Here is a 17832-nt window from a genome sequence, read left to right as displayed (position 1 = left end):
ACTAGGCTACCTGCCACCCCTACACTCTAACCACTAGGCTACCTGCCACCCCTACACTATAACCACTAGGCTACCTGCCACCTCTACACTCTAACCACTAGGCTACCTGCCGCCCCTACACTAACCACTAGGCTACCTGCCACCCCTACACTCTAACCACTAGGCTACCTGCCACCCCTACACTATAACCACTAGGCTACCTGCCACCTCTACACTCTAACCACTAGGCTACCTGCCGCCCCTACACTCTAACCACTAGGCTACCTGCCGCCCCTACACTCTAACCACTAGGCTACCTGCCACCTCTACACTCTAACCACTAGGCTACCTGCCCCCTCTACACTCTAACCACTAGGCTACCTGCCGCCCCTACACTCTAACCACTAGGCTACCTGCCGCCCCTACACTCTAACCACTAGGCTAACTGCCTCCCCTACACTCTAACCACTCGGCTACCTGCCGCCCCTACACTCTAACCACTAGGCTACCTGCCGCCCCTACACTCTAACCACTAGGCTACCTGCCGCCCCTACACTCTAACCACTAGGCTACCTGCCGCCCCTACACTCTAACCACTAGGCTACCCTGCTACCTCTACACTCTAACCACTAGGCTACCCTGCCACCTCTACACTCTAACCACTAGGCTACCCTGCCACCTCTACACTCTAACCACTAGGCTACCTGCCTCCTCTACACTCTAACCACTAGGCTACCCTCCCACCTCTACACTCTAACCACTAGGCTACCTGCCACCCCCACACTCTAACCACTAGGCTACCTGCCTCCACTACACTCTAACCACTCGGCTACCTGTCGCCCCTACACTCTAACCACTAGGCTACCTGCCACCCCTACACTCTAACCACTAGGCTACCTGCCTCCTCTACACTCTAACCACTGGGCTACCTGCCACCCCTACACTAACCACTAGGCTACCTGCCACCCCTACACTCTAACCACTAAGCTACCTGCCGACCCTACACTCTAACCACTAGGCTACCTGCCGCCCCTACACTCTAACCACTAGGCTACCTGCCGCCCCTACACTCTAACCACTAGGCTACCTGCCGCCCCTACACTCTAACCACTAGGCTACCTGCCTCCTCTACACTCTAACCACTAGGCTACCCTGCCTCCTCTACACTCTAACCACTAGGCTACCTGCCTCCTCTACACTCTAACCACTAGGCTACCCTACCGCCTCTACACTCTAACCACTAGGCTACCCTGCCGCCTCTACACTCTAACCACTAGGCTACCCTACCTCCTCTACACTCTAACCACTAGGCTACCTGCCACCCCTACACTCTAACCACTAGGCTACCTGCCGCCCCTACACTCTAACCACTAGGCTACCCTGCCTCCTCTATACTCTAACCACTAGGCTACCCTGCCTCTAACCACTAGGCTACCCTGCCTCTAACCACTAGGCTACCCTGCCTCCTCTACACTCTAACCACTAGGCTACCTGCCACCTCTACACTCTAACCACTAGGCTACCTGCCTCCCCTACACTCTAACCACTAGGCTACCTGCCGCCCCTACACTCTAACCACTAGGCTACCTGCCGCCTCTACACTCTAACCACTAATGAAAAGGAGAAACCAGTAACTAAATGGCACCCTATTCCCTTTTATAGTGCACTTCTTTCAACTAGGTCCCATGGGAAACAGGGTGCCATTTGGGAGTCATCTGGTATTTGTTATCCTTCGTGTTCTATGAGGCGTAGTCAGTGGTTTGGTTTGGTTTGGCTCGGTTTGGTCTGGTTTGGCTCACTCAATGTTAAAAAAATAAGGTTTTTCTCCAAACTGTTGGTTGGAGAAACACTGTATTTAAAACATGTATCCAATTTCTCCTCTCAGGAGTTGGACCAGCAGAAGTACATCCACACCAAGGGTTGTGTGGGCCAGTTTGAGAGGTGGCTTCAGGACAACCTGATCATTGTAGCTGGGATCTTTGTGGGCATTGCACTTTTACAGGTAAGGAGGACCCCCAGACACATTATTTATCAAATGTATTTTTAAAGCGTCAGCTTTTGTGTGAATCAGATCATGTCTGCATTTACAGTCACCATCATGGCTGGAAGTCAGGGTTTCTGTTAGCCGGCAATTACCGACTTTTGTCCCCCAAAAATGATATGAAAAGCAGATAAAACCGGCCAAAATGACCCAACAAAATAAATCCCCAAATAATGCTTTTTATAATTTGATGGAAATGCCAGTCGATGGAAATATATTTGACCATCATGCTTATTAGTCTATAGGTTAATACGCATAATTTATTGGAATTAAATTGTCCTGTGTGTATTTTTGTTAGTTATCTTGTATCTTATTTGTTGACTTGTCTTTTTACGGGGTGAGTTTGCTGATTCTCTTTATAGGCCAATACAGTGCATTCAAAAAGTGTTCAGACCCCTTTGACTTTTTCCACATTTTGTTATGTTACAGCCTTATTCTGAAATGGATTAAATAAAACATTGTCCTCATCGATCTACAAAATAATACCTCGTAATGACAAAGCGAAAGCAAGTTTTTGTGCTCTCACATGCACTGTGAACTGTGGGACCTCATATAGACAGGTGTGTGCCTTTCCAAATCATGTCTAATCAATTGACTTTACTACAAGTGGACTCCAATCAAGTTGTAGAAACATCTCAAGGATGATCAATTTAGCGAAGGGTCTCATAGCGAAGGGGCTGAATACTTAAGTAAATAAGGTATTTTTAATCAATTTGCAAAAACTTCTAGCCTCTTTTCGCTTTCTCATTATGGAGTATTGTGACGTCAGTATGGAGTATTGTGATGTCATTATGGAGTATTGTGATGTCATTATGGATTATTGTGATGTCATTATGGATTATTGTGATGTCATTATGGAGTATTGTGATGTCATTATGGAGTATTGTGATGTCATTATGGAGTATTGTGATGTCATTATGGAGTATTGTGTGTAGATTGATGTGGGGGAAAAAAACAGTTGAATCATTTTTTAGAGGCTGTTAGGCTGTAAAGCCAAAAAAATGTGTAGAAAGTGAAGGTGTCTGGATACTTTCCGAATGCAAAAGTACAGTACCAGTCAAAAGTTTGGACACACTTACTCATTCCAGGGTTTTTATTTATTTGTACTATTCTCTACATTGTAGAATAATAGTGAAGACATCAAAACTATGAAATAACACATATGGAATCATGTAGTAACCAAAAAAAGTGTTAAATAAACCTAAATATATTTTATATTTGAGATTCTTCAAAGTAGCCACCCTTTGCCTTGATGACAGTGTTGCACACTTGTGCTGACCAATAGGGAGACGTCTATGAGCTCGTGATTTGAAACAATCCACAGCTATTTTTTTTAAACAATGATGATCCTCGATTTATTTTGGGTCCGGAAGTGTTGTGAATGATTTTGTTTCTTTCTGTATAGACAGTAGTAATGATATAGTTTTGGCCAATGTATTTCTATTTACTTCCCTATTGGATCCACCGCTCTGCCATTTTCTCCTGTTCTATTGGTTTTCATACCAACTTTCTTTCGTCGTCCAGGAGCCAAAGGCACAATCCTGGTCCTATTAACAACCAGTCCTAGTTGCTGCCTGGTAACAACCCGTCCTAGTTGCTGCCTGGTAACAACCCGTTCTAGTTGCTGCCTGGCAACAACCCGTCCTAGTTGCTGCCTGGCAACAACCCGTCCTAGTTTCTGCCTGGCAACAACCCGTCCTAGTTGCTGCCTGGTAACAACTCGTCCTAGTTGCTGCCTGGCAACAACCCGTCCTAGTTGCTGCCTGGCAACAACCCGTCCTAGTTGCTGCCTGGCAACAACCCGTCCTAGTTGCTGCCTGGTAACAACCCGTCCTAGTTGCTGCCTGGCAACAACCCGTCCTAGTTGCTGCCTGGCAACAACCCGTCCTAGTTGCTGCCTGGCAACAACCCGTCCTAGTTGCTGCCTGGCAACAACCCGTCCTAGTTGCTGCCTGGCAACAACCCGTCCTAGTTGCTGCCTGGCAACAACCCGTCCTAGTTGCTGCCTGGCAACAACCCATCCTAGTTGCTCCTTGGCATCAACCCGTCCTTGTTGCTGCCTGGCAACAACCCGTCCTAGTTGCTGCCTGTTAACAACCCGTCCTAGTTGCTGCCTGGCAACAACCCGTCCTAGTTGCTGCCTGGCAACAACCCATCCTAGTTGCTCCTTGGCATCAACCCGTCCTTGTTGCTGCCTGGCAACAACCCGTCCTAGTTGCTGCCTGTTAACAACCCGTCCTAGTTGCTGCCTGGCAACAACCCGTCCTTCTATCAGGTGTGCTGTTTAGAATGCTGTTTTCCCTCAAATATCATTTTGGCAAATGTTTGAAAATGAATTTTTATTGGGCTGCTTCATTGCATAATTTGCATATTCTCTTAAGAGCTATTACCATAATCTAAATTAGATTTTTCTGGCACTGTGGTTGGACGTCCTAATGGGTTATGCACCCAATGCATATGGGTCTGGTAAATTTCTCAAATGGCCGTTAAATTAAATTCTTCCCGTCATGTTGTCCTGCACCACATTTTCCTAACGGAAACCCTGCTTGGAGTTTAGACTGTTTAGACTGCCATCTGCTGGCGAGAATCATGATTACATCCTTCTCCTTGAGTGTCATTCCAAATCAGAGAACCTATGCTTCAGATGTCAGTTAGCTTTATGTCAGAGCTAACCTGTGATGTAATTTCCTGTTTAGATATTTGGGATCTGCCTGGCTCAGAACCTGGTGAGTGACGTCAAGGCCGTGAAGGCCAACTGGTGACGCCAGGACCCTGAGGGGGAGGGAGTACTCTGACCTTTGACCCCCAACATCCAGCTCACCTCCAACTGACTGCTAAGAGATGAAAACACAAAGAGATGTTTACCTCTGGACCTGCCAGGCTGAGAGGTGAAAACACAAAGAGCTGTTTACCTCTGGACCTGCCAGGCTGAGAGATGAAAACACAAAGAGCTGTTTAGGCTGAGAGGTGAAAACACAAAGAGATGTTTACCTCTGGACCTGCCAGGCTGAGAGGTGAAAACACAAAGAGCTGTTTAGGCTGAGAGGTGAAAACACAAAGAGCTGTTTACCTCTGGACCTGCCCGTCCGTCTATTTCACCTTGTGTCACTTTCAACCCTACTTCCACTAGGATTTCAAAACAGCCCTTCAGAAAGGCCTTCCAGGGCTGCTTGTTGGATACCTCCTATCCCACTTGTACAGCCTTTCTGTCTCCTGTACAGTATAGAGTGGGCTGCTGACTGACCTACCGGCTGGCTGACAGGATGGCATTTTTTCCCGTTATCCTATGACCACTGAAAGACATTAAGCTCTCTTCATGTTAGGGTAAAATTCAGAAAATTCACAAGATGGCAAGTCTGGAGTTAGCAAGGCCTTGCTACAGATGCATGTCTTTAACCAGCTGTTTGTTAAACATCATGTTTTAACATAAAACAAAATGTATTTTCTTTTGCCTGTCGATGTTTTGAGTTTAATCAAACAGACAGACATATACGGAGAGGATTTTTCTCTCCCGGCATCCCTGAAGCACATGGGGATAGTAGGCTTTTACTTGATCTAACCTTTAACCTTATACTAACGTTAAATCTACGTTATACTGACGTCGAGGCGATGTTTGTACGTGTTTATTCTGTCTCTCTTCTGGACTCCCACCACTACCTTTTGGAAGCTTGAATTACCTGACACCCTAGTTGTTATTCTGATCTGTCTGATTTGTCTGGTCTGTCTGGATTTTTACTTTACTCCTCTCTTAGTTTTTTTCTCCTAGTGTTTGTTGGTGTGTTTGTTGTCTATCTGTCTTAGTTGGACTGTTTTTTTAAACTAGTTTGTATAGAATAACAAATACTTGTTTAATATCTTCATGTATAAATAGTAACACATTTTCTCAATATAACATGAAGGCTGCTTCATCATTGTATCTTAGAGGATTGATATGAGTAAGTAGACTTCCTGGTACATTTCCCATGTTTCCCAGAAATCCTGGTTGTAAGGATTCCATATTTCCTTTTTATTCCTTCCTGATTTCTAGGAACCTCTTCCACAACCAGGATTTCTGGGAATTTGGGAAAAAGGTAACAAAATGTTTTCAAATCTATTAGTATGTTGTTTGTAACCAGGTCTAAAGCTTCCATGGTGAAATGACATCCATATTATTATTCTGATCTTTATTAGAACAGAGAAAGTGGTGGTTCATGTTTTTATTTTATTTTTCACTTGCGTTATTTCCTTGTCAATACAGAGTTTACACCATAGCATACCAGTACATTTTAAGCACATTATCAGATTTGTAGCAGTATATGGTTTGAATTGAATTGTATTTATTGGGATTTGGGGATTTTAAATTATGTCTGGCATGAATAATATTCCCTGCAGCTTCTGTCTGGCCGCACTCCAAAATGTCAGCTCTTGTACACAGTTATTTCTCCAATCGTTAAGGTCCCTTAAGATATACCTTACCACTGTCTCGCTCTTCCTGTGGTGTGTACAAGGCCTATGTGTAGGAGTTGTAGTGTTACTCCTCTTGGGGGAATCCTTCCTGGTTGGGCTGCTGTTGTAGTAACAGGCTTGGTTCTTAGCTGTATTAGCATGTACCACCCTGCGTGTCAGTGCTCTTTAATGCTGTTGTTCAGCAGCATGGGCTCTACTACCCTGCTTGTCAGAGCTCTTTAATGCTGTAGTTCAGCAGCATGGGCTTTACTACCCTGCTTGTCAGAGCTCTTTAATGCTGTAGTTCAGCAGCATGGGCTTTACTACCCTGCTTGTCAGAGCTCTTTAATGCTGTAGTTCAGCAGCATGGGCTTTACTACCCTGCTTGTCAGAGCTCTTTAATGCTGTTGTTCAGCAGCATGGGCTTTACTACCCTGCTTGTCAGAGCTCTTTAATGCTGTTGTTCAGCAGCATGGGCTTTACTACCCTGCTTGTCAGAGCTCTTTAATGCTGTAGTTCAGCAGCATGGGCTTTACTACCCTGCTTGTCAGAGCTCTTTAATGCTGTAGTTCAGCAGCATGGGCTTTACTACCCTGCTTGTCAGAGCTCTTTAATGCTGTTGTTCAGCAGCATGGGCTTTACTACCCTGCTTGTCAGAGCTCTTTAATGCTGTTGTTCAGCAGCATGGGCTTTACTACCCTGCTTGTCAGAGCTCTTTAATGCTGTTGTTCAGCAGCATGGGCTTTACTACCCTGCTTGTCAGAGCTCTTTAATGCTGTAGTTCAGCAGCATGGGCTCTGGGTATTTGCGACGACCGCTTTACTGTCGTTCGTCAAGAAGCCTTGAACGATGGTTTGCCTGAATAGGAGAGAAACCAGTTCGTGTGTCAGGCTAGGTTTTTATGCAAAAAAAAAAAAAAGATTATTCTGACATTAGAACAGGATGTTTGTTTTCAAGGTCTAATTCAGCTGTTTTTATCTATTGTCAAATAAGTTCAGGGTATGAATGAAATACCTTACTGTGATTTTGTTTTTCATTAAAATGGTTTAAAAAATATATTTTTTAAACATATTTAACAAAAATGTTTCTTAGCAAAGAGCAATTTCTCAAGCAAGAATTTTGCTAGGACTGTCTGAGTGGGGAGGGGAAAACCGAAAACTAGCTGTTATTGGCAGAGAGGTTCGGAACTCTTTGTTGGTCACCAGGCAGGCCAAAACGCTAACCCACCAAAACATTCTCTTTTACTACGCTGGGCCTTTTCATTTCATTTGAAATTATGCTTTAGTTAAAAAAATAAAATAATGTGTGGGGGGGTTACCAGCCATAGGTTGTTGAATTTGTTTTGTTTTGTCATTTTGATCGTGATGGCCTTACAACATGATACCTTGTGATGTTTCATATTTTCTCCTAGGTTTGTGTCCCAAAATCACACTATTCAATATTATAGTTTGCCTGACCACTCCTCCTTAATTGAATTCCGCTGCTCTATTGACCGCTCCATACAACAGTGTGAACTTGTACGAGTCGTTTGTACTGATGTCAAAAATTCTGTGATTTTATTATTCGTGTAGGCCAACTCTGGTCCAACCCATCGGTTTCTTGGTCCAATCAGAATGATTTGAATGTGTTTGCATTTAATAAGTCATCGAGGAGGAGGAGAATCCAAACTCTTGGTGGAGAAGAAACCTTAGTGGGCCTTGGCATCTGTCTGGAGCCATGTGGAGCCTCTAGTCAAAAGTAGTGCACTATATAGGGAATAGGGTGCTCTTTCGGGCACACCCTTCCCTCCCTAAGATAGATGGCATCATTCCAGAGCCTCCTGCATAATCATGAATGTATACCTATGGATGAATCTCAATTGTATTTCCTTGATTCCTTCCATACGCTCTCCTTGCCTCCTTCTCCAGTCAAAACACATTGAAGGAAGAATTCCAAAGGGAAGATTGAGATTCACCCTGTCTGTTACCATCTGTTACATAGACCTGTTCCAATGCATTTCACCCTAACATGTCATCACTACCCTTTAGCAGTGCAATGAACACAAATCTGATGTGAAAATAAGAAATGTGAAAAAAAATAAACCTAAGATCTGTTATTTTACATCATTAACAAACTTTAGCATTATTTTGTATTTTGTACATGAAATCAAATAGTTCCATTCCATTTTCAGGTTCTTGGTTTTCTTCCTTTTACTTCCTGTTCCTGTTTTACTTCCAGTGTACTTCCTTTGTTACTTCCTGTGTATGTGCATTGTCATCTCAGGAAAAAAAAGGAATCTGCAAAATATATATATATATTTTTTACCTTGACACATCGCTTCATGAATGATTTGCTAGATTTCAAAGCACGTCTGTACCTACGTGGGGCTGTACTATAGGTTTACCCAAGTTCCTGCTGTAAGCTACAATCCTCTCATTGATAATACTGATCTATTATAGAGAGACAACATTGTCTGTGTTTTAGGTTCACATCATACATGTGCATTTATACTGGTGTCGGGTGTTTCACAGAACATGACTGAAGTATTTCTCTGTTTTATAAAATGAAAAGTATGTCTGTGGTTGCTTACTGTTATTATCTAACCTGTTCGGTGGGGGTTTAAAAAAATTAAAAAATAAAGTTTATTTGTATTTTATCTCAAAGCCTTTTAAGATATTTTATTTTACGTTCCCCACATAGCTTGTACATTTCCAGAGTCTACCTCATTTTTAGAGAGGTGTCCTTTTTAAAAAGCTAGTGGTTGGATTTGTTCCATGGCCCGTCAGAAAGATACTGAGAGGTGTAGAGAATCTCAACTGTTTGTTAAAACCTATAAGAGAGTCATGACAGGAAGACAGTAGGTCCTTAAGTTACAACATACAGGTGATTTTTTTATAAGGTTATTTCTACTGTCTGAGGACGTAGCATAGTTTCTATTCTGATGACAAGCTACACTACAGTATGGTGATTTTAAGGTTCATTTGGTCAAAATGTTTTGACAAGTTTGTCCTGATCTTGAAATGGTGTTGTGTAATATCTACCAGCGCAGTGACAGTACCATGCCTGTCATAGCCATTCCCCTTTTAATGATGATTCCAAATTATATTTCTCTTCTTATTACTATTATTATTTTGAAGATGTAACATTCTTATTGTAGCATTTGTGTTTTTTTGTGTTATTATTTTTTAGAAATTTTGAAAATTATTATTTCTCTCAATTTCTTGAATTCCATGTTGTTATTAATACAGCTGGAATGTAAAATGAAATAAAATAAACATGATATTAGTCCTTACTAACCTCTAAAATGGATTCATTTTATTTTAGCACTGTTTTTATTGTCATTACGTTAACGTCTTAAAGGATAGTATTGCTGAACAGAGAATGCTGAAAATGAGTTAGATGCCTTTCGATAATGGGGACATGGTCTGTTACACTTGTACCATTGTGTTACAAATATACTTATTTTTCAGATTAAATAAAAAGGACTTATGAAAAACATCAGGCCTCCAATTGCTAGTTTGGATGCGTCAACAAAATTATGTCTGTCTGTATGCATGTACAGTTTGTCTGTCTGTCTCTCTGTTTATTGGTTTGAAGAGAGAAAGGCTAGGTGGTCTTGACCAGACGGTTGGTTTATTTGAAATGAAATGTCATAGCTGTACCACTAGAGGGTGACACTCGTAAAGAATATCTCTGCTCATCTGTTGTACTGTATGTGTCAGGTCTCTTGAGTAGGAGTGCTGACCTAGGACCATGTCCTCCCTTCCCCAGTCATGTAATCTGATCAGGTGAAAGTGTTCCTGAATCAGGATGTGGAGGCTGATGTTAGTAAAGGGTTTTATAAGGTGAAACTGTGAAAAGATGACACTTGGTGAAATGACCAGGTTGATGGATTAAATTCTGTGACAGGGTGTGTTTAGCTGTTTCCAAATAGGACCTCCAAAGACTACCAAATAGAACCTCCAAAGACTACCAAATAGAACCCCCAAAGACTACCAAATAGGACCTCCAAAAACTACCAAATAGAACCCCCAAAGACTACCAAATAGGACCTCCAAAGACTACCAAATAGGACCTCCAAAGACTACCCAATAGAAACCTGTGGGGTGGTTGTCTTTGGAGGTTACATTGTGTTTTGCACACATCCAACAGAAAAGCCTCTATAGAGAAGAGTCCGATCACTGTTTGTTTCTAAGGGATCTTTAAATTAAGCCAAGGCGGAAATATAAACAATGTTTTTGACAGACACAGTCTTTGTTTGGTCACATAGGTTTGTTTGTGTGAAAATGCTTTATTAAAGAGGAGTTTGAGGTTAAAGAAAAAAAATAACTACAGAGATTTATTTATTAAAAAATAAAAAATGTATCCGTTATTTTACCGGGTAAGTTGACTGAGAACACGTTCTCATTTGCAGCAACGACCTGGGGAATAGTTACAGGGGAGAGGAGGGGGATGAATGAGCCAATTGTAAACTGGGGATTATTAGGTGACCAGATTGGGAATTTAGCCAGGACACTCGGGTTAACACCCCTACTCTTACGATAAGTGCCATGGGTTCTTTAATGACCTCAGAGAGTCAGGACACCCGTTTTTTAACGTCCCATCCGAAAGACGGCACCCGACACAGGGCAGTGTCCCCAATCACTGCCCTGGGGCATTGGGATATGTTTTTAGACCAGAGGAAAGAGTGCCTCCTACTGGCCCGTCTTTTCAATCATGTATTTAAAGCAAATCAAATTGTATTTGTCACATACGCCGAATACAACCGGTGTAGAGCTTACAGTGAAATGCTTACACAAAGCCCTAAACCAACAATGCAGTTTTAAGAAAAACACAAAAAAATTGTTCCTGGATGGCATGAAGCTTGACCCCAGTGATGTACTGGGCCGTACGCACTACACTCTGTAGTGCCTTGCGGTTGGAGGCCGAGCAGTTGCCTTACGAGACAGTGATGCAACCCATCAGGTCAGGATGCTCTTGATGGTGCAGCTGTAGAACTTTTGAGGATCTGAGGACTCATGCCAAATCTTTTCAGTCTCCGGAGGGGGAATAGGTTTTGTCATGCCCTCTTCACAACTGTCTTGGTGTGTTTGGACCATGTTAGTTTGTTGGTGATGTGGACACCAAGGAACTTGAAGCTCTCAACCTGCTCCACTACAGCCCCATCGATGAGAATTGGGGTGTGCTCGGTCCTCCTTTTTCCTGTTGTCCACAATCATCTATCTTGATCACTTTGAGGGAGAGGTTGTCCACCACACGCACCACACGGTCAGGTTTCTGACCTCCCTAAAGGCTGTCTCGTCGTTGTCGGTGATCAGGCCTACAACTGTAGGGTCATCGGCAAACTTAATGATGGTGTTGGAGTCGTGCCTGGCCGTGCAGTCATGAGTGAACAGGGACTACAGGAGGGGACTGAGCCCTTAGCGGCCCCCGTGTTGAGGATCAGCATGGCGGATGTATTGTTACCTACACTTACCACCTGGGGGCGGCCTGTCAGGAAGTCCAGGATCCAGTTGCAGAGGGAGGTGTTTAGTCCCAGGGTCCTTAGCTTAGTGATGAGCTTAATGGGCACTATGGTGTTGAACGTTGAGCTGTAGTCAATGAATAACATTCTCACATAGGTGTTCCTTTTGTCCAGGTGTGAAAGGGCAGTGTGGAGTGTAATAGAGATTGCATCATCTGTGGATCTGTTGAGGCGGTATGCAAATTAGAGTGGGTCTAGGGTCCTCCTTTTTCCTCAGAACATAACGATGGTCATTATGGCCAAACAGTTCTATTTTTGTTTCATCGGGCCAAAGGACATTTCTCCAAAAAGTACGATCTTTGTCCCCATATGCAGTTGTAAACCGTAGTCTGGCTTTTTTATTTTGGTTTTGGAGCAGTGGCTTTTTCATTGCTGAGTGGACTTTCGGGTTACAGTTTGTCGATATAGGATTTTTACTGTGGCTGTAGATTATTTTGTACCTGTTTCCTCCAGCATCTTCAGAAGGTCCTTTGCTGTTGTTCTGGGATTGATTTGCACTTTTCGCACCAAAGCACTTTGATCTCTAGGAGACAGAACGCGTCTCTTTCCTGAGCAGTATGACGGCTACTTGGTCCCATGGTGTTTATACTTGCGTACTATTGTTTGTACAGATGCACATGGTACCTTCAGGCATTTGAAAATTGCTCCCAAGGATGAACCAGACTTGTGGAGGTCTACAATTGTTTTTCTGAGGTCTTGGCTGATTTCTTTTGATTTCCCCATGATGTCAAGCAAAGAGGCACTGAGTTTGAAGGTAGGCCTTGAAATATATCAACAGGTACACCGTCAATTGACCCAAATTATGTCAATTAGCCTATCAGAAGCTTCTAAAGCCATGACATAATTTTCTAGAATTTTCCAAGCTGTTTAAAAGCACAGTAAACTTAGTGTATGTAAACTTCTGACCCACTGGATTTGTGATACAGATAAGTGAAATAATCTGTCTGTAAACAATTGTTGGTAAAATGACTGGTGTCATGCACAAAGTAGATGTCCTAACCGACTTGCCATAACTATAGTTTGTTAACAAGACATTTGTGGCGTGGTTGAAAAATGAGTTTTAATGTCTCCAACCTAAATTTATGTGATCTTACAACTTCAACTGTAAGTTTCCCTGCATTAAAGTCTCCGGACACTAGGAGCGCCGCCTCTGGATGAGCGTTTTCCTGTTTACTTATGGCGGTACACAGCTCATTGAGTGCGGTTTTAGTGCAAGCCTCTGACTGTGGTGGTATGTAGACAGCTATGAAAAATACAGATGAAAACTCTCTAGGTAGGTAGTGTGGTCTAAAGCTTATCATGAGATACTCTACCTCAGGTGAGCAAAACCTTGAGACTTCCTTAGATATCGTGCACCAGCTGTTTTACAAATATACATAGACTGCCACCCCTTGTCTTACCAGAGGCTGCTGTTCTTTCCTGCCGAGGCAGTGTATAACCCGCCAGCTATATGTTATTCATGTCGTCGTTCAGCCACAACTCAGTGCACCAGCTGTTTTACAAATATACATAGACTGCCACCCCTTGTCTTACCAGAGGCTGCTGTTCTATCCTGCCGAGGCAGCGTATAACCCACCAGCTGTATGTTATTCATGTCGTCGTTCAGCCACGACTCAGTGAAACATAAGATATTACAGTTTTTAATTTCCTGTTGATAGGATATACATGCTTTTAGTTCGTCCAATTTATTATCCAGCAATTGTACGTTGGCCAACAGGACCGATGGAAACGGCAGATTAGCCGCTCGCCGGCGGATCCTCACTAGTCACCCCGATCTCCTCCCGTGATATCTCTTTACGTCTCTTTCTCCTGCAAATGACGGGGATGAACGCCTGTTCTGGTCTCTGGAGTCCCTCTCGTCCGACTCATTAAAGAAAAATTATTTGTCCAATTCAAGGCGAGTAAATAGCTGTTCTGTTGTCCCAAAGCTTTTTTCGGTCAAACGAAACGGTAAGCAGAAACATTCTGTACAAAGTAAGTTACAAAAAATGTGGGGAGGAAAAAACAAACCAAAGTACCACGCGGTTGGTTAAGAGGCCAAATGAAACGGCAGCCATTCTCTCCAGCGCCATTACAGATCTGAACCAGAATGAACACCATTTGGAAGTGTGGCAAATGAGGAAATGAAGTTAAAATTAACATGCTGGAGGATACCCACCTAACATGTCTGACCTGACCTGTACGCCATGCATTCCTGCATCATTTTCTCCCTTCTCTCCCTCAGGCTTATTTTTTTATGTATTTGAGTAGATGAACGTTATTGTTTGTTCCTAGGTGTAACCGGGTTAGTTATGCTTCCACTTGCCAATTCAGAAATAGGTTTTCATGTTGTTAACTGTGAGACAATCCGTTTTCTTTTTCCCCAATTATCTTACAGGTACCAGAAATATCATTCGCAATCTCCTTGCTGCAAGCGTGGCCAATGGCATTAATTCATGTCATGTAAATATACAAAGCAATGGAAATACATTTGTCTGCAGAGGCAAGTGGTATCATAACCGACCCTGTTACATACTGTAGATACCCCTATTTGATATGCCTCTCTTTAACAAACACATCCACAGTATTATTACGGTTTATGTACAAGATGTCCTGCCCTTTGACTAAAGTATACAGGCGGGAGGCACTGCAACAATGATATCTTACATCAACATGAGATAATTTCAGAATTGGAAAGACCAGATTGATATTATTCACGAGATACACATTCATTTCCTATAGGCCAACCAGTCCAGAACATATCATTTCCTATAGGCCAACCAGTCCAGAACATATCATTTCCTATAGGCCAACCAGTCCAGAACAGATCACTTTCTATAGGCCAGCCAGAACAGATAATTTCCTATTGGCCAACCAGTCCAAAACATATAATTTCCTATTGGCCAACCAATCCAGAGCAGATCATTTCCTGTAGGGCTACCAGTCCAGAGCAGATCCTTTCCTGTAGGGCTACCAGTCCAGAGTAGACCATTTCCTGTAGGGCTACCAGTCCAGAGCAGATCAATTCCTGTAGGGCTACCAGTCCATAGCAGATCATTTCCTGTAGGGCTACCAGTCCAGAGTATACCATTTCCTGTAGGGCTACCAGTCCAGAGCAGACCATTTCCTGTAGGGCTACCAGTCCAGAGTGGATCATTTCCTGTAGGGCTACCAGTCCAGAGCAGATCATTTCCTTTAGGGCAAAGATAAATCACAACTGACATGAACAGGAAAGTTCTGTGTTCCATCTTTCATTCAAGAGAAAGAATGAAATATATATTTCCTTTCCATACTGATTCCCCACCAGTTAATCCATCAGATTAAATGTTTTATTCTTCCTCTGAAGGCTGGTGGATCTATAATACAGACTATCTCTCCAGCTGCTTCCATCCACACATATCTACTTCAATTATGTTCCAAATCGAATTCCCTATTCTCATTTTGAAGTGTCTGGCTTCTAAAGGCTTCTATGGAACGCCGTGTTCACCTGGGTTTAGACAGGAAGTATAAAGGCTTCTATGGAACGCCGTGTTCTTCTGGGTGTAGACAGGAAGTATAAAGGCTTCTATGGAACGGCGTGTTCACCTGGGTTTAGACAGGAAGTATAAAGGCTTCTATGGAACGGCGTGTTCCTCTGGGTTTAGACAGGAAGTATAAAGGCTTCTATGGAACGGCGTGTTCCTCTAGGTTTAGACAGGAAGTTTAAAGGTTTCTATGGAAAGGCGTGTTTGTCTGGGTTTAGACAGGAAGTATAAAGGCTTCTATGGAATGGCGTGTTCGTCTGGGTTTAGACAGGAAGTATAAAGGCTTCTATGGAACGGCGTGTTCCTCTGGGTTTAGACAGGAAGTATAAAGGCTTCTATGGAACGGCGTGTTGATCTGGGTTTAGACAGGAAGTATAAAGGCTTCTATGGAACGGCGTGTTCTTCTGGGTTTAGACAGGAAGTATAAAGGCTTCTATGGAACGGCGTGTTCCTCTGGGTTTAGACAGGAAGTATAAAGGCTTCTATGGAAAGGCGTGTTCCTCTGGGTTTAGACAGGAAGTATAAAGGCTTCTATGGAACGGCGTGTTCACCTGGGTTTAGACAGGAAGTATAAAGGCTTCTATGGAACGGCGTGTTCCTCTGGGTAAAGACGTGACCTGACTCTGGGTAGTTTGACTCATTGAGACATTAAAATGGTATCCCATAATTTGACCTGACTCTGGTCAAGTAGAAAAAAGTGCTTAATTGCCAAAATGGCGCACTATGCCTTTAACTTAAGACACTGTAGAGGACACTCTATACACCCAAATCAATGCATGATTACAGGTTTTTTTTCCGATCTCTAACATCCCTTTGTCCAATCTGTACTCACATTTTCAAAACTCTAAACACAATTAGCACAGCATCCATTTGTTGTTGACCACACCATTAACACAATTCATGTTGTTTTCACAGAATATACATTACATGAACACGTTTCTAAAATGCTTACATTTTCTTTACGTTCAAGCTTACCCAGGACCAAAATGATGGATCTTTCTTTTCTTATTTACAAATGCTTTGCACACAGCATGTCAGAAATGAAGACCTAATGTTCAAAACCTTAAATAAAGAATAAAGCCTCTACTTCTGCAACAACAGCAACTCAAAGATATATTGAAACAGCTGGTAAGATCATTGAGAAATAGCAAATTTACTGTAAGTTGTTTGAAATAGACCAACCACAGCTGATTCCAATCTCAGTCGGAGACATAGCCAGGTGACATAGCCAGGTGACATAGCCAAGTTATTTCAATTACATGGACAGACACAGTACAAAGAGGACCCTTTGGATTGATGTTGTTCAATGTGGATACAGAACAACACAGATGAGCAGAGAGAGAGAAAAAATCATGTCTGGACAAGGGAGATGAGTAGTTGGACCAGGGAGAGGAGTAGTTGGACCGGGGAGAGGAGTAGTTGGACCGGGGAGAGGAGTAGTTGGACCAGGGAGAGGAGTAGCTGGACCGGGGAGAGGAGTAGTTGGACCAGGGAGAGGAGTAGTTGGACCGGGGAGAGGAGTAGTTGGACCAGGGAGAGGAGTAGTTGGACCAGGGAGAGGAGTAGTTGGACCGGGGAGAGGAGTAGTTGGACCAGGGTGAGGAGTAGTTGGACCAGGGAGAGGAGTAGCTGGACCGGGGAGAGGAGTAGTTGGACCAGGGAGAGGAGTAGTTGGACCGGGGAGAGGAGTAGTTGGACCAGGGAGAGGAGTAGTTGGACCAGGCGGAGGAGTAGTTGGACCAGGGAGAGGAGTAGCTGGACCAGGCAGAGGAGTAGCTGGACCAGGCAGAGGAGTAGCTGGACCAGGCAGAGGAGTAACTGGACCAGGGAGAGGAGTAACTTGACCAGGGAGAGGAGTACCTGGACCAGGGAGAGGAGTAGCTGGACCGGGGAGAGGAGTAGTTGGACCGGGGAGAGGAGTAGCTGGACCAGGGAGAGGAGTAACTGGACCAGGGAGAGGAGTAGCTGGACCAGGGAGAGGAGTAGCTGGACCGGGGAGAGGAGTAGTTGGACCGGGGAGAGGAGTAGCTGGACCAGCGAAAGGAGTAACTGGACCAGGGAGAGGAGTAGCTGGACCAGGGAGAGGAGTAGTTGGACCAGGGAGAGAAGAAGGGGTAGGGGGAGAGGAGTAGTTGGACCGGGGAGAGGAGTAGCTGGACCAGCGAGAGGAGTAACTGGACCAGGGAGAGGAGTAGCTGGACCAGGGAGAGGAGTAGTTGGACCAGGGAGAGAAGAAGGGGTAGGGGGAGAGGTGTAAGAATGTGTGGTGGTGTTCAAAGGAGAGTAGAGCTGTTGTCACTGATGAAATAAGAGTCACCGTCATAGACCATGTGATAAACCATGGTCTATCACTGAGAGAGTCTGGTGAAAGAGTCCAGCCT

The 17832-nt window shown here is 43.7% G+C and overlaps 1 protein-coding gene across 1 annotated transcript in view; it reads left to right on the top strand.

Moving 5' to 3' along the window:
- Positions 1 to 9922, top strand: part of tspan17 (tetraspanin 17) — a 39680-nt gene extending 29758 nt beyond the window's left edge. The window contains exons 7-8 of the mRNA XM_031789511.1: positions 1865 to 1981; positions 4717 to 9922. Of these exons, the coding sequence (XP_031645371.1) occupies positions 1865 to 1981; positions 4717 to 4782 (183 nt within the window). The 3' untranslated portion in view covers positions 4783 to 9922. The remainder of the gene's footprint in view (positions 1 to 1864; positions 1982 to 4716) is intronic.
- Positions 9923 to 17832: the final 7910 nt, after the last annotated feature.

The sequence above is a fragment of the Oncorhynchus kisutch genome, linkage group LG15 (assembly GCF_002021735.2).
Source record: "Oncorhynchus kisutch isolate 150728-3 linkage group LG15, Okis_V2, whole genome shotgun sequence".
NCBI lineage: Eukaryota > Metazoa > Chordata > Actinopteri > Salmoniformes > Salmonidae > Oncorhynchus > Oncorhynchus kisutch.
Note: the sequence above shows the minus strand (reverse complement) of the source record. Positions and strands in the feature narration are given on the sequence as shown.